Source organism: Myotis daubentonii, chromosome 3 (genome assembly GCF_963259705.1).
Source record: "Myotis daubentonii chromosome 3, mMyoDau2.1, whole genome shotgun sequence".
In the NCBI taxonomy this organism is placed as follows: Eukaryota; Metazoa; Chordata; class Mammalia; order Chiroptera; family Vespertilionidae; genus Myotis; species Myotis daubentonii.
In genome coordinates, this window is record NC_081842.1 from 149,868,408 (window position 1) to 149,893,301 (window position 24,894).

At 37.5% G+C, this 24,894-nt stretch overlaps 1 protein-coding gene across 1 annotated transcript in view; it reads left to right on the forward strand.

Annotated features, from left to right (window-relative positions):
* The window catches only part of HFM1 (helicase for meiosis 1), a 99,032-nt gene that overhangs the window by 50,938 nt on the left and 23,200 nt on the right, over window positions 1-24,894 (forward strand). The window contains exons 23-29 of the mRNA XM_059688824.1: window positions 891-988; window positions 1,070-1,201; window positions 4,135-4,220; window positions 4,710-4,793; window positions 4,921-5,078; window positions 7,100-7,203; window positions 8,366-8,512. Of these exons, the coding sequence (XP_059544807.1) occupies window positions 891-988; window positions 1,070-1,201; window positions 4,135-4,220; window positions 4,710-4,793; window positions 4,921-5,078; window positions 7,100-7,203; window positions 8,366-8,512 (809 nt within the window). The remainder of the gene's footprint in view (window positions 1-890; window positions 989-1,069; window positions 1,202-4,134; window positions 4,221-4,709; window positions 4,794-4,920; window positions 5,079-7,099; window positions 7,204-8,365; window positions 8,513-24,894) is intronic.

A 24,894-nucleotide genomic window follows, 5' to 3' on the forward strand; every position in this document is an offset into this window, starting at 1 on the left:
TAGTTCTTTTTTTATCTTTTGCTTTCTATTATTTTCTATTTCACTAATTTCTGGTTTTGTCTTTATTTTCTTCCTTCTGTCTTTTTCTTTTTAATTGTACATTTGCTCCATTTATTTTGATTTTCTTATTTTCTATAAAATATTTGACTACAAATTTTCTAGAAAATACCCCCTAAGAGAGAATACAAGAGAGTCTAATGATTTTAATTACATCCATAGAGTTATTGTGTATCAATTTCTGGTTAGATAAGTAAACAGTAGAAATAAGTAGCAAAGAACCTGGGATAATAGCACAGTGGCTGGTAGCTCCTTTTTTCCTCTTTTACTACATAGCTCTCAAATTTTGAAGCCAAGCAGCTGCTGATTTCTAATAATTAACTAATATGATACTGACCTTCATATGTTGAACAGAGTCATCAGCAACTAACATTATGCTTGTTACTCATAGGCATTTAATACATATTTGTTGATTATACAGTTTGTATTGTTTTTCTATAATGCTTATATATAATAAAATCCAAAGACAGAACTGTATTGAAGGAGAATATGACAAATAGTTTAGATTTGTTGAGGTTAAACAGTCTAAGTGACTGTGCCCTGTAAGTATTAGAAGTTTATCAATCTAGAGATAATGAAAGTCTTGAGAAGAAATGAGATTTTTGAGAGAAAGAGAGGTGAATAAAGAAGAGAAGGGAAGTGAGAACTGAACTTTTGGATATTGGGAAAAAGAAGTAAAAAATACTTGCAACAATAATGATATAAAATATAGATCATGTATTGTCAAAGAAATCAAGGCAGAGAGGAATTTTAAGAAGAGATATTTCAGTCAATGATGTCAAATACTGTGAGATAATTTTTAAAAGTAAATAATGAATTTTTTTTCTCCCCAGTCTTATTCAGGCTCAGTTAGGATGCATTCCCATACAGGACTTCGCTTTGACACAAGATACCTCAAAGATTTTCAGAAGTGGCTCACGAATTACAAGATGTATGTTACGGGATTCTTGTATTTTCAATATTTTTTCAGTTAACTAGTGTACTAGATTTAATATTGGAAACTTTTTTTTAGGGTTGTCAGAGTTTGTGGCTCTTCAAGAAAAGAACTTTGCTGTACTATTGAACAGTTTGATTTTAGCTAAATGTTTTCGATGTAAACTTTGGGAAAATTCTCTGCATGTATCCAAACAGCTGGAAAAAATTGGTAGGTACTGAATACAGGCAGGCAGTTTGTCAATGTTTGCAATTTATTTTGCTGTTAGGAAAATTATTCTATGATGATTATAGACCAGTGATGGCGAACCTATGACACGCGTGTCAGAGGTGACACGCGAACTCATTTTTTTGGTTGATTTTCCTTTGTTAAATGGCATTTAAATATGTAAAATAAATATCAGAAATATAAATCTTTGTTTACTATGGTTGCAAATATCAAAAAATTTCTATATGTGACACGGCACCAGAGTTAAGTTAGGGTTTTTCAAATGCTGACACACCGAGCTCAAAATGTTCGCCATCACTGTTATAGACCTATAAAGGAAAACTATGTAGGCCTAAAAGAGGTACTGTACTTTACTTGTCTTGAAAGTCTGATTTTTATTTACTCTGGCTTAAAGGATGCCATTTTAAATTAATTAGGAAACCCAATAAAAACTATTGCTCTTTTAAATTTGTTTTTAAATCAAAAGTGAAATTTTGTTTTAGTAAGTAGGTAACTATGAGTTGCTCTCTCTTCCACTTTTATGACTATTTTGTTTTGATCTCAGTGACAAGGTACAGAACTAGCAGTCTTGGCATTCCTAATTCATTATAGAAAATTATACCACTTATATCTCAACTTTATTTTGTTCAATAACAGCATAATATTAGTACTAATCTTTTTAAGATGCTGCAGACAAAAGATTATGCCTATTTCCTGTCTGTTGGGATCTAGTTCAGGGTGTGAACTGAAAGACTCTAGAGGGGGACATTTACAAAGACCGGGATATGACTAAAACACTCTGGAGTTTTCCAGTTTGCTGCCATTGGCTTTGTGACCCTCCTCCTTCTTAGGTAGAACTCTAAAAAGAGAGTTGTTAGCCCATGACTGACAGTCTAGTTAGCTTTACAATTTTACTAGAGGCCCAGTGCACGAATTTGTACACGGTGAGGTCCCTCGACCTGGCCAGCGATTGGGGCCAATTGGGACCATCTCACACAGTCCAGATTGGGGCTGATGGAGGCCTGCCTGCCGGGGAGGGACTGCAGGAGGGCTGCAGGGTGTGTCCAGCCCTCTCGCCCAGTCCCGATCGGCTGGACCCCAGCAGCAAGCTAACCTACCAGTCAGAGTGTCTGCCCCCTGGTGGTCAGTGCACATCATAGCAACTGGTCAAGCGGTCTACCGAATGGTTGACCAGTTGGTCCGACACTTAGCATATTATGCTTTTATTATATAGGATATGCATCTTGGGACATGAAAAAATCATGTAAGGGATCATTAGGGATTGTGTTATTATTCCTTAGAACAAAGATCTCCTACTTTTTTATTTCCTTGAAATTTGAAATTAGTTGGTAGCAGAGAGCTGACTAGTTCTGGGAGCTGGGGTGAAGGTGGGGATTGGCTGGTGAAAGTCAGGTCCAATTCGAGGAGAGATTCCTGATGAAAAGGGTCACCTTCCTACAGAAGTCCGGGCAGACCAAATGCCACACTCATCCCACGAAGACAAGAGTTCTGAATTGTGAAGGAGGTTCCATATAACAGTTAGGAAATAGCAATTTACAGAAAAAGTTGAAATTAGATTAAATGGTTACTAATAAAAGTTTCATTGTACTTGAAAAAGCCAGTCTTTCTGACCTTAGAATATTGTCAGTCTGAGTGTTGGTTGAATTCTGTATCTCCCTAATTGTTGAACTCTAACATTTTTCTACATTTAATCATAGAAAAGTGAATCAAGCAAAAAAGCAAATCTAAGCACTTATAAGAGCATCAGGAAAGAAATAAAGAATACACATTGATTTTCAACAATGTTTATAAACTGAAAAATTAAAATTCAGGAGAAGTTTTGAGGGAAAATGAAAATGAAAATTAAGGAATTATGAATAGTAGTTGTGTCTTAAGTATAAGAAAAATTCCCATGAAAGAATAAAGATGTAAGGAAATAGGAGTGTCATACCATCATCAGTAATATATGTGCATACACAGAGTGGTAATATTTTGGAATTTTATACTTCTAACAATATCTTCTATTTGGGAATTTGGTTAAATTCATTCATGAGTATAATAATTTAAAATTTTAGTTTCTTAAAGCAAAAAGAAAAGGTCCAAAGATGGAAGTTAACTTGATATATTTAAGGAACAAAATATATATTGTGGCTGGACAATATTCAGCAAGAGGAGAATGGTAGACAATTAGATGGGAGAGGTAGGCTGTGGTCAAGGCATTTAGGTAAGGGAGTTTGGCTATAGTAAGGAAATTGTAATTTTATTCCAAATGCAATGGTAAGGTATTGGAAATTTTAAGCAGAAGAGTAAAATTATCTTATTTAGGTACAGACAAGAGAGAACTCTAAGACAGAAATTCTCAGAATACCATAGTTTCATAAAGCAATATTCTCATCCCTGAATCACGTTGCCTTTTTCAAACACGAATATAATAATAGGTGTCTCTTGGTACTTGCTTTATGGATGACATATGATAAAACTAAGGGCTGAGCAATCATGTGAACCAAAGAATTCCTCTTTCTTTTGTATAGTAAGCAAATGCATGTTTATTTCAGTTTGAAAAAAAGATATAAACAACTGAATAATGTCACTTCCCAACTAATTTAACTGAAAACATTTTTAAAAAACTTTAAAAAATTAGCCCCAGCCAGTTTGGCACAGTGGATAGAGTATCGACCTGAAGACTGAAGGGTCCCAAATTCGATACCAGTCAAGGGCACATGCCCGACTTGCAGGCTTGATCCCCAGTAGGCGTTGTGCAGGATGCAGCCGATCAATGATTCTCTCTCCCTCTCCTTTCCTCTCTGAAATCAATAAAAATATACATCAGTTATTAGTCTGAATCTAACTTTTTTACTAATGTAGTTAAATATTTAAATATATATTTTGTTTAAAATAGATTGTTTAAAAACTGCTATTTGATTAATTTTCCACAGGGATAACATTGTCAAATGCAATGGTTAACGCAGGTTTGACTTCCTTTAAAAAAATAGAAGAAACAGATGCAAGGGAACTTGAACTGGTATTTAACATTCACTTATTCCTAATATTACCTCTATTCTTAATGTGAGTTCTAAAGCTTAACTTTTATATATTTATTTCTAGTAAAATGATTTTTCTTCTTATAGTCATAAGTATTTTAATTTCAGGTTTTAAGAAATAAGCATTACTAAAACTATTGACTAGCCCTGGCCGTTGTGCTCATTGGTTAGAGTGTTGGCCCGGGCACCTAAGGGTTGAGGGTTTGATTCCCAGTCAGGGACAATGTGCCTGGGTTGCAGGTTTGATTCCAATCTCTCTCACATCGATGTTTCTTTCTCTCTTTTCCTCTCTCTCTCTCTCCCTCATCCTCTTCCTCCCCACCCCCCCTCCACTGTCTCCAAAATCAATGGGAAAAATATCCTCAGGTGAGGATTAACAACAATAACAACAAAAACCTATTTGTTATATAAAGTATTTTACTAAAATAATTTTTAGTGTGCTCATAATATAATGATATAAATGTTTTTAGATTTTAAATAGACATCCCCCTTTTGGAACTCAGATAAAAGAAACAGTGATGTATCTTCCAAAATATGAACTCGAAGTCGAACAGGTAAATATTTTGTTTTCTAGATATTTTGATTGTCTTATCAGGAATAATGCTACTCATAGCTGACTTGGAGCTGAGTATGAGTAGTAAGGCTATTTTTAATATTTTTTATGCCTATCCTCTTTTAAAGATTGCAAGATATAGTGACATGATGGCGGAAATATTAGTGACCATTACATTAAGAAACTTTGAACAGCTACAAACTAAAAGAACAGCACCAGATTTTCACTATGTTACCTTAATCATAGGTGATACAGATAATCAACTGGTTTTTAAGCACAAAATTATGTAAGTGTAAAAATTTCTATTTCATTTTATTTCTAAGTCTGTAGTATAAAAGAAAAAAAAATCCACTGAGTAGAAAAAGTAATACAATCATTGTAGGATTAATTAATTTACATGTTTCTGATGCTATAATGGGGTAGTTTCTCTGTTTGTCTTTTAAAGAAGATATTAACATTGAGTCTGTTGTTTTAGATTATTATATTTGGTACTATAATGAACAAAGTTGGAAACAAGTGAACAGATAACCTTTAGGAGTATCTATAGTCCACTGTTGCTGAACTTTCTTATTTGTTGCTTTTCTTCAGTCATTCATGACCTTACTACTCACTTCAAAATATATCTTTTATTTCAACATTTAAATCTAACAAACTACTATAGCTCCATTATAGGATACAGCCAACCAGATCATATATATAAAGGAGGTACTTCCCTTATACCTAGTTCTTTAGCATGCCATTCTGTAATTTTCACTTGAGTTGGTTTTTCTAATACTGCTCTTTTTTCCAAGATGTCATAAACAAACTCTAAGGATATCAATTATAGCTATAGCTAATATTTTAGAGCAATCAGTAGGTTCCAGGTATTTAATTTTTTAATCTTTGTAGGGGACAAATGCTACTATTAATTACATTTTGTAGAAGAAATTGAGACCAAAGGAATTTAATCAGTTTGTTCAAGGACATATAGGTTCTTTAAAGTCTAGATTTGAACCCAAGCATTCTGACTCCAGAGCCTATGCTCCTAATCATATTATTGTATGTACTTATAAATTCAGGAATGGCAGTGACTCTGAAGTCTCTTAATTGTTGCCAGTGTATAGAGCAGTGGTTCTCAACCTTCTGGCCCTTTAAATACAGTTCCTCATGTTGTGACCCAACCATAAAATTATTTTCATTGCTACTTCATAACTGTAATGTTGCTACTGTTATGAAACATAATGTAAATATCTGATATGCAGGATGGTCTTAGGCAAACCCTGTGAAAGGGTCGTTTGACTGCCAAAGGGGTCGCAACCCACAGGTTGAGAACTGCTGGTATAGAGAATACCTTCCTAAAATGTCCCATGCAAGGTTCCTAAAGAAACTGCAGTGACTGATAGGATATCCCTTTCACTGATAATTATGCTCCTGCAACTAGCCATGGCACACTTATAGAGAATATCCTATATAATAAAATGCTAATATGCAAATCGACCGAATGGCAGAACGACCAGTTGCTATGATGTGCACTGACCACCAAGGGGCAGATGCTCAGTGCAGGAGCTGCCCCCTGGTGGTCAGTGCACTCCCACGGGGGGGTGCCGCTCAGTCAGAGGCCGGGCTCACAGCAGCTGTGGTGGTGGGAGCCTCTCCCACCTCTGTGGCAGCGCTAAGGATGTCTGGCTGGCAGCTTAGGCCCACTCCCCACCTAAGCCATCAGTCGGACATCCCCCGAGGGCTCCTGAACTGCTAGAGGGCACAGGCCTGGCTTAGGGGAACCCCTCCCTGAGTGCATGAATTTTGTGCACCAGGCCTCTAGTATCATTATACAAATCTTTATTCTCTCTGACAACAAAATCTAATGACAACCTTAATTATATGAGACTAAAATAAGTTCAGTCACAAAATTGGTTGTTGATTTGTTTGTGGTGTTATTAAATACGAACTATTTTAGATCAATCTTATACTATTGAAGTTCTCATAAAGTCATGTAATTTATGTATAGCTATTTTTACAGTGAGTCATTAAGGGATAAGCTCATGGGTTATTGATAGCAACTATATATCAGGTGGCCTGAAGTGAGTCAATGCAACTTGGAATCAGCTTTTGGGTTAATGTGTAGTTAAGAAAATTATGGTAATGGTAGTTCCACTGACATTCCAGTTCCTTTTCCAAGAATCTGGGGAAAGTAACTTTCAATACTGACTTCAGTTTACTACCAGATAGGACATATCTTCGGATCAATCAGCTCTTGAAGATTAACATATTATTTTATTTAGTGTTCAGATTATTAATTAAGTGATACATTAAAGTACTCTTTTTCAGGGATTCTGTTTTGCTAAAAGCTGGAAATTGGACTAAAAAGATTGATGTGAAGAGAGCTCTTAAATCTGCAGAACTTAGCATAAATCTAATTAGTTCTGAATATGGTAAGTTCATTGAAGGAATGGAGACACTGCTGCTGCACTCACCAACCATGACCCCGGCTTCTGGTTGAGTGGCACTCCCCCTATGGGAGCACACTGACCGCCAGGGGGCAGCTCCTGCATTGAGCGTCTGTCTCCTGGTGGTCAGTGCGCGTTATAGCGACTGGTTGTTCTGTTGTAGGGCCAAAACTGGCTCTCTGACATCTCCCGAGGGGCCCCAGATTGTGAGAGGGCACAGGCCAGGCCAAGGGACCCCACCGGTGCACAATCGGGGCTGGGGAGGGACACGGGAGGTTAGCCATCTGGGAAGGGACTGCGGGAGGGCTCCAGAGCGTGTCAGCCTGTCTCGCTCAGTCATGATTGGCTGGACCCCAGCAGCAAACTAACCTACCGGTCAGAGCATCTACCCCTTGTTGGTCAGTGCACATCATAACAACTGGTCGACCAGTCAACTGTCTGCCCCCTGGTGGTCAGTGCACATCATAGTGAGCGGTTGAGTGGCCTTAGTATATTTTTAGCATATTACGCTTTCATTGGTTGAACGGATGACCGGACACTTAGCATATTAGGCTTTTATTATCTACATACATGTAAAAGCCTAAGCAACCGTTGCAACTGAACAAACAACTGAACAGGCTGCGTGGGGCGACCAGACCGGCAGGGGGTTAGTGTTGGACGACTAAATGACTGAGCAGCAGGCTGCAAAGATGGCAGTGCCCACAGCCCATAAGGAGGGAGAATGCTAATTGACTTCCAGGCTCTCAAAGATGACAGCACCCATAGCCACAAGATGGTGATGCCCAGTCTCCTCAGCCCTGCCAGGGCACTTGCCTCCAGAGTCCCCCAGTCCCCTCAGCCCTCCAGCCACCCAGGGCCGGCCTGAGGCACAGGCAAGCTTTGGATGGCGGCTGCCCAGCCGCCCAGGGCCACCCGAGGCTCAGGTAACCAGGGCCGACTGAGGCTTGTGCTGCAGGCAGTGGCAGCAGCAGAGGTGTGATGAGTGTGTCACCTTCCCCTGATCTCCAGGTCACCTCCCGCCCCTGAGGGATCCCGGACTGTGAGAGGGGGCAGGCGGGCTGAGTTACCCCCACTCCAGTGCATGAATTTTCATGCACCGGGCCTCTAGTATAGGATAATCACTTATATGCTTTTTTCCTTTTTCCAGTTGGACTTGATATTCAGCGAAAATTTACAGTCTTTTACTTAGGACCCAGGAGGCTTGGAAATCAAATAATTATACGAAAAAAATCAGTAACAGAGATTTCCCATTTTAAACATTCAGATAGGTCTACTGTAGCAGAACCCAATAAAGGTAAGTAGCTATATATATTCCTGTTTTGCATTAAAGCAAAGATATGGCTGCAGAGGAATATATGTGTAGATTAGTGATTGAGGGAGCAGGAATAGGAAAAAATGAGGAGCCACTACTAATAGTATGTGATTTCTTTTTGTGGTGATGACAATGTTTTGGAATTAAAGTAAGGTGGTAGTTGCACAACCTTGGGAATATATTAAAACAGACTGAATTGTATACTTATAGGAATGGGTTTTATGGTGTGAATTATATTTTAATTTAAAAATCAATTGCATTATTATATACCAGTCGAATAAAAGAGATGGAAATAATTTTAAAACTACCATTAAAAATTAAATCAGAAATCTCAAATAGATAGTAATACAGTAGTAAAAGATATTCAATATCACCACATGAAAACTAAAAATCATTACTATAAGAAAATTAAGGAAAATATAATTAATTGAGTGATATACCACTTTAAGGATTAAAAGATTCAATATTATAAAGATGTCAGTTGTCTCCAAATTAATTTTTAGATTCAATGGAATCCCAGTACCAGAAGTGGGGTTTTTTTGAAACGTCACACTGATTATAAAATTCATGAAAAAATTCAAAAGAGTAGGAATAATCAAGATAAACTTGAAGAAGAAAATATAACTGCACAATTTAATTTACTAGATAACAGGACCTGTTATTAAACAGTAGATATTGAGAGTAACAATATAGGCATAGGGTAGATACATTAATCAGTGGAATAGATTAAAGTCCAGAAATGGACCTACAGATGTAAAGTTACTGATTTATGACAAAATCAGTGTCTTGACCCTGATCTCAGACTCTACACAAAAGTTATTTACAAATATATAGTTGATTTAAAGTGAAAGGAAAACAATAAAACCTTTAGAAATAAAAATAGATCTTCAAGACTTGGAGTAGGTTGATTACTTAAATAGGACACAAAAAGTGCTAATTTAAAAACATTTGATGAATTTGACCATGTTAAAATTAAGAACAAGACACTATCAAGAGAGGGAAAGGCAACCTCAGAGTGTCAGAAAAAATTGCACTACATATATCTTGTTGTTATGGACTGAATTGTGTCCTCCAAAAATTTGTATGTTGACGTTCTAATCTCCAGTACCTCAGAATTTGACTTCCTTTGAATATGGAGTCTGTAAAGAAGTAAGTTAAAATGAGGTAATTAGTTGGGCCCTAATCTAATATGACTGGTATCCTTTAAGAAGAGGAAATTAGGATACAAACATACACAGGGAAGACCATGTGAAGACATGGTTTTAAAATGGTTGGTGCACTCTGCTAGGGCTAAAAAATACTAAACCCTTTTTTTTGTTGTTGTTGTTGTTAATCCTCATCCAAGGATATTTTTCCCATTGATTTTTAAAGAGTGGAAAGGAGGGAGGGGGTGAGGTAGAGAAAGAAACATCAATGTGAGAGGGACACATTGATAGATTGCCTCCTGCATGTGCCCAACCAGGACTGGGGATCAAACCTGCAATCCAGATACTTGCCCTTGATGAGGAATCAAATCTACAACCCTTAGGTCCGAGATCTGTTGCTCTAACCACTGAGCACACTAGCCAGGGCTGCTTTTCTTCCTTCCTTCCTTTCTTTCTTTCTTTCTTTCTTTCTTTCTTTCTTTCTTTCTTTCTTTCTTTCTTTCTTTCTTTCTTTCTTTCTTTCCCTTCCTTCCTTCCTTCCTTCCTTCCTTCCTTCCTTCCTTCCTTCCTTCCTTCCTTCCTTCCTTTTTAAATTCTTTATTAGTTAAGGTATTACAAATGTGTCCTCATCCCCCCCATTAATCTCCATCCCCCCTCCCCCCACTCATGCTCTCATCCCCCTGTTGTCCATGTCCATTGGTTTGGCTTATATGCGTGCATACAAGTCCTTTGGTTAATCTCTTCCCCTTACCCCCTCCTTCCCCTACTTTCCTTCTGGGGATTGATAGTCTGATCGCTGTTTCTCTGTCTTTGGATCTGTCCCTGTTCATCAGTCTATGTTGTTCTCTATAATCCACAAATGAGTGAGATCATGTGGTATTTATCTTTCTCTGACCGGCTTATTTCACATAGCATAATGCTCTCCAGTTCCATCCATGCAGTTGCAAAAGGCAAGAGTTCCTTCTTTTTTACCGCAGCATAGTATTCCATTGTGTAGATGTACCACAGTTTTTTAATCCACTCATCTGCTGATGGGCGCTTAGGCTGTTTCCAGATCTTAGCTATGGTGAATTGTGCTGCTATGAACATAGGGGTGCATATATCCTTTCTGATTGGTGTTTCTGGTTTCTTGGGATATATTCCTAGTAGTGGGATCACAGGGTCAAATGGGAGTTCCATTTGTAGTTTTTTGAGGAAGCTCCATTCTGTTCTCCACAATGGCTGCACCAGTCTGCATTCCCACCAGCAGTGCAGTAGGGTTCCTTTTTCTCCACATCCTCTCCAACACTTGTTGTTTGTTGATTTGTTGATGATAGCCATTCTGACAGGTGTGAGATGATACCGTATTGTCGTTTTGATTTGCATCTCTCGTATAATTAGTGACTTTGAGCATGTTTTCATTTGTCTTTTGGCCTTCTGTATGTCCTCTTTCGAAAAGTGTCTATCTAGGTCCGTTGCCCATTTTTTTTATTGGATTGTTTATCTTCCTATTGTTAAGTTTCATGAGTTCCCTGTAAATGTTGGAGATTAAACCCTTATCGGTGATATCATTGGCAAATATGTTCTCCCATGTAGTGTCTCTTCTTGTTGTTTTGTTGATGGTTTCCTTTGCTGTGCAAACGCTTTTTATTTTGATGTAGTCCCATTTGTTTATTTTCTCTTTAGTTGCCATTGCCCTAGGAGCATTATCAGAGAAGAAATTCCTTAGGCATATGTTTGCAATTTTGCTGCCTGTGGATTCCTCTAGTATTTTTATGGTTTCCCGTCTTACGTTTAAGTCTTTTATCCATTCTGAGTTTATTTTTGTGTATGGTGTGAGGTGGTGGTCTAGTTTCATCTTTTTGCATGTATCTGTCCAGTTTTTCCCAACACCATTTATTGAAGAGACTGTCTTGACTCCATTGTATGCTCTTGCCTCCTTTGTCGAATATTAATTGGGCATAGTGGTTTGGGTCGATTTCTGGGTTCTCTATTCTATTCCATTGATCTATATGTCTGTTCTTGTGCCAGTACCAAGCTGTTTTAAGAACAGTGGCTTTGTAATACAGTTTGATATCTGGTATTGAGGTCCCACCTACTTTGTTCTTCTTACTCAGGATTGCTGCAGCTATTCGAGGTCTTTTTTTATTCCAGATGAATTTTTGGAACGTTCGTTCTAGATCTGTGAAATATGCCGTTGGTAATTTAATGGGGATTGCATTGAATCTATAGATTGCTTTGGGTAGTATGGACATTTTGATGATGTTGATTCTACCAATCCATGAACACGGTATGTTCTTCCATCTGTTTATGTCTTCCTCTATCTCTTTTTTCAACGTCCTGTAGTTTTTCGCATATAAGTCTTTTACCTTCTTGGTTAAGTTTATTCCTAGGTAGCTTAATTTTTTTGGTGTCATGGTAAATGGGATTGCCTTTTTAGTCTCACTTTCTGTAAGTTCACTATTGGTGTAAAGAAATGCCATAGATTTCTTGGCATTAATTTTGTATCCTGCTACATTGCCGAATTCATTTATTAAGTCTAATAATTTTCTGATGGAGTCTTTGGGGTTCTCTATGTACAGTATCATGTCATCTGCAAATAAGGACAGTTTTACTTCTTCTTTTCCAATTTGGATGCCTTTTATTTCTTCTTGTCTGATCGCAACGGCTACTACTTCCCAGTACTGTGTTGAACAGGAGTGGTGAGAGGGGGCATCCCTGTCTTGTTCCTGTTCTTAGGGGGAATGGTTTTAGTTTTTGCCCTTTAATTATGATGTTGGCTGTGGGTTTGTCATATATGGCTTTTATTATGTTGAGGTATGATCCTTCAATTCCTATCTTGCTGAGAGGTTTTATCAAGAAAGGGTGTTGGATTTTGTCAAATGCTTTTTCCTCATCAATTGATATGATTATGTGGTTTTTTTCTCTCAATTTGTTTATGTGATGTATCACGTTTATTGATTTGCGGATATTGTACCATCCTTGCATCCCTGGGATAAATCCTACTTGGTCATGGTTTATGATCTTTCTGATGTACTGCTGGATCCAATTTGCTAGGATTTTGTTGAGGATTTTGGCATCTATGTTCATGAGGGATATTGGCCTGTAATTCTCTTTCATTGTGTTGTCTTTATCTGGTTTTGGTATTAGGTTGATGCTGACTTCATAGAATGAGCTGGGAAGTGTTCCTTCCTCTTGAATTTTTTGGAATAGTCTGAGGATGATAGGTTTTAGTTCTTCCTTGAATGTTTGGTAAAACTCCCCTGTGAAGCCGTCTGGCCCCAGGCTTTTGTTTGCTGGAAGCTTTTTGATTACTGCTTCAATTTCCTCCATAGTTATTGGCCTATTGAGATTTTTAGATTCTTCCTGATTAAGTTTTGGAAGGTTGTATTTTTCTAGGAATATGTCCATTTCCTCCAGGTTGTCTAGTTTGTTGGAGTAGAGTTGTTCATAGTATTTTCTAACAATCCTTTGTATTTCGGTGGGGTCTGTTGTTATTTCTCCTCTTTCATTTCTGATTTTGTTTATTTGGGTCCTCTCTCTTTGTTTCTTGGTAAGCCTGGCTAGAGGTTCGCCAGTCAATCTTGTTTATCCTTTCAAAGAACCAGCTCTTGGTTTTGTTGATCTTTTGTATTGTTTTTTTGGTCTCTATGTCATTTATCCCCGCTCTGATCTTTATTATTTCCTTCCTTCTGCTTACACTGGGTTTTTCTTGTTGCTCTCTTTCTAACTCTTTGAGTTGTAGGGTTAGGTAATTTATTTTCATTGTTTCTTGTTTCTTGCAGTAGGCTTGTAGAGCTATGAACTTCCCTCTCAAGACTGCTCTCGCTGTGTCCCGTAGGTTTTGGATTGTTGTGTTTTCATTGTCATTTGTTGCCATGATGTTTTTTATTTCTTCTTTGATCTCTCTGGTAACCCAGTCATTGTTTAACACATTTCATACCGCTCAGGAGTTTTCTCGAGTTTCTCGCGCCATCTGTTAAGGACCACTCATGAATGTTCTCATTTTTCACGCCCATGGAAAAAGGAGCAAATCTAGATACTTATATAAATTTTGTTTGGTCCCTCTTCATAGAGGAAAATGTTTTATGCAGTACCATATGTTAAAAAAGTACTAGGAACTTTAATTGTTTAATTGTTTTTGTAAATAAAAATGTGATAATTATTGAAAAACAAAACCTAAAGTGCATTATGATGATTTAAATAACGTGCAGTTTATCCAAAAACGTGTGGTTCCTGGCGTATGTCTTAGAGATTTCTATGCGGTACGCAATATGTTAATAGTGTGCTATTTAGTCTCCATGTGTTTCATTTTTTTAGATTGTTTTTATTGTAGTTGATTTCTAGTTTTATGCCATTGTGATCTGAGAAGATGCTTGATATGATTTCAATCTTCTTGAATTTGAAGAGACTTTGCCTGTGACCCAACATATGGTCTATCTTTGAAAATGACCTATGTGCACTTGAGAAGAATGTATATTCTGTGGGTTTGGGGTGAAATGTTCTGAAGAGGTCAATTAATTCCATCTGATCTAGTGAGTCATTTAGGATTGATATTTCTTTGCTGATTTTTTGTTTAGTGGATTTGTCGAATGGTGATAATGGGGTGTTAAAGTCCCCTACTATGATTGTATTGCTGTCAATCTCTCCCTTGATCTCCTCCAGAAGATTTCTTATGTATTTGGGTGCTCCTATATTGGGTGCGTATATGTTTACCAGAGTTATTTCTTCTTGTTGGATTGCTCCCTTTAGTATTATGAAGTGACCTTCCTTATCTCTTTTTATGTCCTTCACTTTGAGATCTAATTTGTCAGATATAAGTATTGCTACCCTGGCTTTTTTTCCGCTTCCATTTGCCTGAAAAACCTTTTTCCATCCCTTCATCATCAGTCTGTGTGCGTCTTTTTTTCTGAGGTGGGTTTCCTGTAGACAGCAGATATATGGGTCATGTTTTCTTATCCACTCAGTTACCGTATGTCTTTTGATTGGGGCATTTAATCCATTTACATTTAAAGTTATTATTGATAGATACTTGTTAGTCACTATTTTTATTCTTTACCCCTGTGTTCCTTCTTTGTTTCCTAATTTTTCTTTTTACAGCAGACCCTTTAGCATTTCTTGCATTGCTGGTTTGGTGGTAATAAACTCCCGTAGACCTTTTTTGTCTATGAAACTCCTGATTTCACCCTCAATTTTGATTAATAGCCTTGCTGGGTACAGTATTCTTGGATTCAGACCCTTCCTTTGCATGACTTTGTATATTTCATTCCATTCCCTTCTTGCCTGATGTGTTTCTGTTGAGAAATCAGTCGCTAGTCTGATGGGGGATCCTTTGTAGGTAACTTTCTGTCTCTCTCTGGCTGCTTTTAAGATTCTTGCTTTGTCGTTGGTGTTTGCCAATTTAATTATAATGTGCCTTGGCGTCAGTCTTCTGGGGTTCATTTTGTTTGGGACTCCGTGAGCTTCTTGGATTTGTGTGAGTTTTTTCTTCCCTATATCAGGGAAGTTTTCTGTCAGTATTTTTTTAAACAGGTTTTCTATTCCTTGCTCAGTTTCCTCTCCTTCTGGCACCCCTATTATTCAGATATTTTTTCGTTTCGTGTTATCCCAGAGTTCTCTTAGGCTCTCCTCCTGCTTTTTAATTTTTTTTTTCTAGAAGCTGCTCTGCTTGGGTATTTTTTCCTACCTTGTCTTCTAGCTCACTGATGCGGTCCTCTGCTTCTTCTAGTCTACTGTTGATGCTTTCTATTGAGTTCTTTATAGCAGTGATGTCATTTTTCACTTCTTGGTTTTTCTTCATTTCCTCTTGGTTCTTAAACATATTGTTGAATTTGTGTTGCATTCTTTTCATCCACCTTATGGCCATTTCTCTGAATTCTTTCTCTGACAGGTTGCTTGCCTCCATTGCCTCTATTTCATTTACTTCCTCTTCTGGTGATGCCTGTTTTTCTTTCATATGCGGGCTGGTTCTTTGTCTCACCATGATCTCTCTTCTCCAGGCGTTTGGTTATGTAGTTCTCTCTCTGCTTTCCATGAGGAGAAGCAGGGTTCCTCTAAGTCCACGTAGTCGTGCTGCTTGAGATCCGTTGTTTCCAAGTTAGTAGCCGATCTCTGGATGCTGTGGATGCCGGGTCTTTGGATGTATACACTTCCAATAATAGCCACTCAAGGTGGCGCAGTCTCTGCATCTGAGCTGGCGCTCCGGGAGAGATTTCAGCCACAGTCTCCAACCGTCCCTTCTCCGGGAGTCCTCTGTCTTTCCCAGCTGCAAACTGTCTCTCAGCTGAATATCTTCTGCTTATTTGGGCTGTATGTTACCCATTTCAGCTGCTCACCCTTAGCTGCTCCAGGACAAAGCACAGGACACGTCCGTCTATACCTCCGCCATTTTCTTCCTCCCTCAAATGGAAACCTCTTTCTAGCTGTTCTCTTGGGTTAAGTATGGTTCTCTCCGAAGAAAAGTTCCAACTCAGGGCTGCTTTTCTTTATACTCTTTGGTGTATATGAGCAAAATCAAGAACTTCAATTCAGCAATATCTTTTCCTTAATAAATAAATAACAAAATTATAGTATACTATTTGACAAAAAAAATTGAAAAATGTTCTCATCCTCTATAATAAAAGGCTAATATGCAAATCAACTGAATGACGGAACGACTGGTTGCTGTGACACACACTGACCACCAGGGGGCAGATGATCAATTCAGGAGCTGCCCCCTGGTGGTCAGTTTGCTCCTACAGGGGGAGCGCTGCTCAGCCTGAAGCCAGGCTCATGGCTGGCAAGCGCAGCTGTGGTGGTGGGAGCCTCTTCCTCCTCCGTAGCAGTCAGACATCCCCAGAGGGCTCCTGGACTGCGAGAGGGCGCAGGCCGAGCTGAGGGACCGCCCCCCTCCAGTGCACAAATCTCGTTCACCAGGCCTCTAGTTTATAAATAAAATCACTCTGTGTATAAATCTATGATTAACATAAATCAGAAACTGCAAAAGTCTAAGTAATACTTTTAGCAATATTAACTCCAGTAGCTTATATATAGACCAAATTATTTGAATTTAAAATTAGGATGTGAGGCTAAGTTTGTCATGTGTGCCACTATTTCAATTTCTTTCTCTGAATTTTTTTTAAGCAACTGACCCTTGCTCCAGCAACCATAATGGCCCTATTAAAATAATTTTAAGTATTTTCCTTAAATACATTTCTAGTTGACATTAATAAATTTATTTTACTTTAAGTACTTGGAACTGAGGGCTTTAAAAACATACATTAATTATATGTAATTTAACATAATATGTGACAAAACTATAAAAATATGAATTTCAGATTATGATAGTGATGAAATATGCAATCTCTTTACAGTATACATGAGAGTACAGCTTAACTTAGGTTAGTTATCTCTTTGAAACTTACTTTTCGAGTTATCAATCTCTGTAAGCTTTTATTTGTTAAGACAAATTCAGACAATTTGCAGGATATAGGGCAGTGATGGTGAACCTTTTGAGCTCGGCATGTCAGCATTTTGAAAAACCCTAACTTAACTCTGGTGCCGTGTCACATATAGAAATTTTTTGATATTTGCAACCATAGTAAAACAAAGACTTACATTTTTGATATTTATTTTATATCTTTAAATGCCATTTAACAAAGAAAAATCAACCAAAAAAATGAGTTCACGTGTCATCTCTGACATGCGTGTCATAAGTTCGCCATCACTGATATAGGGAGTGGAGTGGAGGCAGGGGAGCACTTATATTTCCTAAGTGTCATTTCTAATAGAAATATAGTAAAAAGTTTTTGTCACTTAGGTGATATCCATATACTATAATTCTATAAAAACACTTGTATACAGTCTTAATTCCAGACAAGACTTGCTAACTCTGCCTTGAAACTTTGGGGAGTCCCAGAATCTCTAATTAGACTCTCAGATCCTACTTAGTTTTCACTAAGATGTGTGTAGTCATTGTGCACCATCTTGTGGTAATATTTAGAAATGCATTTATTAAAAGTCCTTGGGTTAAGGGGCGAAGCATTCTCTATTCCTTATTGTGAAACAGCTATTTCCTCCTAGTCTTCTCACCCCCAAAACAGTAGATTCTTTTCCTAAATAAAGTAAATGCATTTTTTGTGGAGAACTAGGCAGCAGAATAATTAAGAAGGCAGGGTAATTGAGTGATCAGGCTCTGGAATTAGACTACCAGAATTAGAATCTGAAATTTGCTATTTATTATCTGCATAGTCCTGAATGTGTTACTTAACCTCTGTATGAATTAATTTTCTTATATGTGAAATGGAGCTAGAATAGGACTGCCTTATAGACAGATAGCCAAGGATGAAGAGATATTTGAGGAAAATCTGGAACATATGAAAGAAAGCCCAAAATAAAACAGAAATTGGATGAAAAAGCAACAGGATATTTCAGGAATGTAATAAAATGTAACATAAACTAATTAGTAACCTCAGAGAAATTAAATATTAAATTGAAATCATAAAACAGAATAGGATGCCATGAGAAAAGCTATTAATAAGAGTTAGTACAAGGAAATAAAAACTATGATTGAAAAAAAAATAGCCTAGCTGGAGGACCAAAAGATAAAGTCAGTACAAACAAAATGAAAGCAAAAAGACAAGGAGACAAAAAATAAAAGACAAAGGGGTAACCGAGGAGTCTGATAGCTGACTAATAAGTTTACCATAAAGAGAGAAGAGACAAATCAGAAGACATAATTTATGAAAATTTTGTACACTTGAAATGAAACAGATCTGCACATCAAAAAGACTTAGTGCTAGTTAGAGTGAATGAAGGAAGATATATACAAAGGAGGCTTAATTGTAACATTTCAGAACATCACAAATAGAAAATCATAAATGCTTCCAAGGAACAAAAATTAAAGTTGTGTTAATCTTTTTATTAGCATCACTGGATGCTGGAAGACAGTAGACTTAAAAATCCTGTGTCCTATACCCAGCCAAACTTTTAATTAAGTTTGAAAGTAAAATAAAGATACTTTTTAATGCATTCAAGGATTCAGAAAGTTTAACTGTCACACATCCTTTTTTGGGTAGTTTGGGGATAAGCACAAGAAAACAAAGCAGTTAACCAAGAAAGGAAAAGTCAAAGAATCTAGGAATAGTAGAGTCAGTCCAGGAGTTTAATGAAAGGAAGTTTTAGGGTGACAACTTTAGGAAAGGCCTACATTGCATTAGGAGGAAGGTGGAGGTCTCTAGAAAGGAAATATCTATGAAGAGGGAATAAATGGTGAAGTGTTTCCATGTATTTGTCTTTATCTTTGAAATATTAAATGAACTTAAACTTAAGGTAGATATTGCTGGACTAAAAGGAAGGCAATAAAACTTAAGGGACAACAATATGCTGCTCAAGAAAGAAAAGCACTCCACTTAATTCTCCATAAAATATATTTTTACCTTCTATATATCTCTCAAATCAATCCATTCTGTTTGTATTTCTCCCACCACCTAGACTGAATCACTTTCATTTTTTTGCTTAAATGACTGCAGTAACTTCTTAACTAGTTTTATTTATGTATTTATTATATTTTCAATTACAGTTTACATTCAGTATTATTCTTTATTAGTTTCAGATGTACTGTATAGTGGTTAGATAATTATATACTTTACAGAGTGGTCCCTCTGATATTTCAAATACCCACCTGACTATATACATAGTTATTACAATATTATTGGCTATATTCCCTATGCTGTAATTCACATCTTTGTGACTATTTTGTAACTACCAATTTGTACTTCTTAGTTCCTTCACCTTTTCACCCAGCCCCAAACCCTCCTCCCCTCTGTCAACCATCAGCCACTTCTCTATATCTATGAGTCTGTTTCAATTTTGTTTATTTTGTTCTTTGGATTCCACATGTAAGTTAGCTAGTTTTCTTGCATCCACTCTGTTCTCTCTCAAATCCATTCTCCTTATTATACTCCACAGATTGATTTTTTTTTTCAAAATGCAAATTCAATCATGTCCCTTCTTTGGTTAAAATACTTCAGTGGCTCCCCATAGCTTTTAGAATAGAAGATTCAAAACATTAACAAGTTCCATACTGTCAGGTAGTCAATCAGTCCTTAAGTAGCAGTGCGGGTGGCAGCTGCTTTGTAGACTTGCCTCGCCTCCATAGAATTGGCTATTTAAGGACACAAGAGACCCAAATAGATTTAGACAGTTTATTACTTACAGTAAAACAAGATAAGCAAGGTATCACCTGCTTGCTAGGAGGGGCCAGGTGATGAGAATGGTAGGCTGCTTTGTTTTTGAAGAGTCAACCCTAGGTTGCAGCTAAATGGTTTTATAGCCTGCAGCTGTACCTGAAGGGGGTGAGGTTAAAAGTCCTATGCCTGTAACCAGATGAAAACTGCCTCTAGGCAGGTGCATGCAAGATAGCCTCCTTCAAGCTAAGGAGGCAGATGAAAAATGACCTTTAACTTCTCCTCACAAGACTGCCTATGTTGACATGGCCCGAGTAGAATCAGAGGGCATTCTGTAAGTAGTTGAGCCTGGCCTATATGGCCTGTGTGCAATTGCCAGGGTGCCATGGTGGAGCTGTTTCCCTACAAACACAGGTTGACCTTTCTACTACAGTTTCATCTCTTACACTCTCTCTCTCTCTTACCTGCTGAGCTCAGCCACACTGACCTTCTTTCAGTTTCTCGGTGCTTTCCCTTGTCATAGAGCTTCTGCACCTGTTATTCCTTCTGCCTGGAATAGTCTTTCTCCTCTCTTTTGCCTTGTCAACTCCCACTTTTACTCCTCAGCCCAACTGTCACTTCCTTAGGGACCTGACCAGGACAGATCCCCCTGTTAACAAATAGCATGTACCCCTCTACTTTATGGCATTCAGATCCATTTTAATTTTATAATCACTATATAATCTTTAATTAATGTAATAGTAGTGATAACATATACACTAATATATTTATCCCTTGATTTGTAAAGTGTTCTCACATATTTGATTTTATCTTTTCTGTGAGGTAAACAGAATAGGTATTATTTTTAATCTCTATTTTTAACAGATAAGAGCCCATATTAGAACTCATGTTCTCTTACTCTAGTTTAGGGTGCCCTTTACTTTTCCACCATGTTTTTTTTAATGTAAATACATTAAATATAAGGCAGCATATAGTAAGCAGAGAGGGACAAAGAAAATGCCATAGGCGCTCAAAAGAAAAAGAAATCAGATAGGGTGATTAGGATAGAGCTCCATGATATAGGTGCGGTTTGAATTGGCGTTGTGAGAGATGAGATCAAGAAGTAGGGCAAAACTTTTCAAGCCATAGCCTTCCTTGTAGAGTATAATGTCAAAACCTGTAAACCAAAGATTGCTGGGAGCACACCTGTGTTGAAGAGTACAGCAGTGGCAGAACTGTGAGTCATCTCGGGGAGTTGAGGAGCTTGTTTGAGTATTTCCACTTGTGCTAGGTGTTTCTTAGAAGGGTTTAGAGAACGCAGGAGTCAGAAAGTGGGTGCTCTCAGAAAGTGGAGTGTTGGATATTTTGGTATTTTTTTATCTTGGAAATGAAAGGATTAAAGAAATAGTAGTCATTTGTGTCAGCCAGAAGAGGGGGATGTTTAGTTATTTTTGTGGTTCTTGAGGGTCCTTACTAGTATCTCCAGTTTTAGAAATAATTGCACTGTAGTCTTATCTCTGTCTTCTATAGTCAGTGTGGCCTTATTTGAGTATTGTTTATATTCTTCCAAAGTTGTTTATGTTCAGTTGGGAACAATATTGTTTAGCTTCCAGTTGCCAGGGATGTTTTATTACTTAATCGGTACCCAGTACATTGATTTGCTTAGCCCTCAAGGTATCTGGCCAGTTGCCTCATGTAGTGGTGAGCAGGTTATTCATTTACCCTAGGGCACTATATGTACACAATATTATCATTGAAAAAAGGCTGATGGAGCAAACACTAAAAACGAAGAGTAAAAGGTTGTAAAGGTTTCAAAGCTCTTTACTATCTACATTTTTAGTTCACTTACAATCTATGCTCTAGCAAAAGTAAACTGATTTTGTTTTTACCATTTGTAGTTTGCTCCTTTGGATAACATGTCCTTCCCCTAGGACATCTCTCCTTGTTCCCCTTCTCAAGTCTAGATCCTTTCTGTCCTTCAAGGACCAGTTCAAATGTTTCTCCCTTCCGCCTTTTTACTAGTGAGAGTTAAGATCAACAAAAAGCCTATTTAAAATACAATAAGTGAATAAATTACATATTCAAATATATTAATTCTATTTGGGGGATCAGGTTAGAAGCAATCTCTCCTTTCTATGAATTTATATAGCAAATTTCTCGTACCCCGAAAGCACTTATTTCTTTTTTTAAAAAATTGTTTTATTGCTTAAAGTATTACAAAGAGTATTACATATGTCTCCTTTTTCCCCCCGCCCTTAACAATTCCCTGGGCTCCCCTACCCCCCAGTGTCTTATGTCCATTGGTTATGCTTATATGCATGCATACAAGTCCTTCGGTTGATCTCTTACCAACCTCCCCCCCCACACACCCTCCCGCCCCTCAACCCTCCCCGGCTTTCCCGCTGTAGTTTGACAGTCTGTTTGAGGCAGCTCTGCTTCTGTATCTATTTTTGTTCATAAGTTTATAATGGTCTTTATTATTCATGAGTGAGTGAGATCATGTGGTGTTTTTCCTTCATTGACTGGCTTATTTCACTTAGCATAATGCTCTCCAGTTCCATCCATGCCATTGCAAATGGTAAGAGTTCCTTCTTTTTACAGCAGCATAGTATTCCATCGTGTAGATGTAACACAGTTTTCTAATCCATTCATCTACTGATGGGCACTTAGGCTGTTTCCAGATCTTAGCTATGGTGAATTGTGCTGCTATGAACATAGGGGTGCATATATCCTTTCTGATTGGTGTTTCTGGTTTCTTGGGATATATTCCTATAAGTGGGATCACAGGGTCAAATGGGAGTTCCATTTGTAGTTTTTTGAGGAAACTCCATACTGTCTTCCATAGTGGCTGCACCAGTCTGCATTCCCACCAGCAGTGCAGTAGGGTTCCTTTTTCTCCACATCCTCTCCAGCACTTGTTGTTTGTGGATTTGTTGATGATAGACATTCTTACAGGTGTGAGATGGTACCTCATTGTTGTTTTGATTTGCATCTCTCGGATGATTAGTGACTTTGAGCAAGTTTTCATATGTCTCTTGGCTTTCTGAATGTCCTCTTTTGAAAGGTGTCTATTTAGGTCCTTTGCCCATTTTTTGATTGGATTGTTTATCTTCCTTTTGTTAAGTTGTATCAGTTCCCTATAATTTTGGAGATTAGGCCCTTATCAGATATAACATTGGCAAATACGTTTTCCCATGCAGTGGGCTTTCTTGTTGTTTTATTGATGGTTTCTTTTGCTGTGCAGAAGCTTTTTATTTTGATGTAGTCCCATTTGTTTATTTTCTCTTTAGTTTCCAATGCCCTAGGAGCTGTATCAGTGAAGAAATTGCTTCGGCATATGTCTGAGATCTTGTTGCCTTTGGATTCTTCTAGTATTTTTATGGTTTCCCGTCATACATTTAGGTCCTTTATCCATTTTAAATTTATTTTTGTGTATGGTGTAAGTTGGTGGTCTGGTTTCATTTTTTTGCATGTATCTGTCCAATTTTCCCAACACCATTTATTGAAGAGACTATCTTGACTCCATTGTATATTCTTGCCTCCTTTGTCAAATATTAATTGAGCATACTGGTTCGGGCTGATTTCTGGGCTCTCTATTCTATTCCATTGATCTATATGTCTGTTCTTGTGCCAATACCAGGGAGTTTTGAGAACAGTGGCTTTGTAATACAGCTTGATATCTGGTATTGAGATCCCACCTACTTTGTTCTTTCTCAGGATCGCTGCAGCTATTCGGGGTCTTTTTTTTATTATAGATGCATTTTTGGAGAGTTTGTTCTAGGCCTGTGAAATATGCCGTTGGTATTTTAATGGGAAGTGTGTTGAATTTATAGATTGCTTTGGGTAGTATGGATATTTTAATGATGTTGATTCTACCAATCCAAGAACATGGTATGTTCTTCCATCTGTGTATGTCTTCCTCTATCTCTTTTTTCAACGTACTGTAGTTTTCTGAGTAGAGGTCTTTTACCTCCTTAGTTAAGTTTATTCCTAGGTCGCTTAATTTTTTTGGTGCGATGGTAAATTCACTATTGCTAAATAGAAATGCCATAGATTTCTTGGCGTTGATTTTGTATCCTGCTACATTGCCAAATTCATTTATTAAGTCTAATAGTTTTTTGATGGAGTCTTTAGGGTTTTTTATGTATAATATCATGTCATCTGCAAATAAGGACAGTTTTACTTCTTCTCTTCCAATTTGGATGCCTTTTATTTCTTCTTCTTGTCTAATTGCAATGGCTAATACTTCCAGTACTATATCGAACAGGAGTGGTGAGAGTGGGCATCCCTGTCTTGTTCCTGTTCTTAGGGGAAATGGTGTTAGTTTTTGTCCATTGAGTATGATGTTGGCTGTGGGTTTGTCATATGTGGCTTTTATTATGTTGAGGTATGATCCTTCTATTCCCACCTTGCTGAGAGTTTTTATCAAAAATGGGTGTTGGATGTTGTCAAATGCTTTTTCTGCATCAATTGATATGACTATGTGGTTTTTTTCTTTCAATTTGTTTATGTGGTGTATCACGTTTATTGATTTTTGGATATTGTACCATCCTTGCATCCCTGAGATAAATCCTACTTGGTCATGGTGTATGATCTTTCTGATGTACTGCTGGGTCCGATTTGCTAAGATTTTGGTGAGGATTTTGGCATCTATGTTCATGAGGGATATTGGCCTGTAATTCTCTTTCATTGTGTTGTCTTTACCTGGTTTGGTATTAGGTTGATGCTGACTTCATAGAATGAGCTTGGAAGTGTTCCTTCCTCTTGGATTTTTTGTAGTAGTCTGAGGAGGATAGGTTTTAGTTCTTCCTTGAATGTTTGGTAAAACTCCCCTGTGAAGCCGTCTGGTCCTGGGCTTTTATTTGCTGGAAGCTTTTTGATGACTGTTTCAATTCCTTCCATAGTTATTGGCCTGTTGACATTTTTAGATTCTTCCTGATTGAGTTTTGGATTGTTGTATTTTTCTAGGAATATGTCCATTTCCTCCAGATTGTCTAATTTGTTGGAGTAGAGGTGTCCATAGTATTGTTTAACAATCATTTGTATTTCTGTGGGGTCTGTTGTTATTTCGCCTCTATCGTTTCTGATTTTGTTT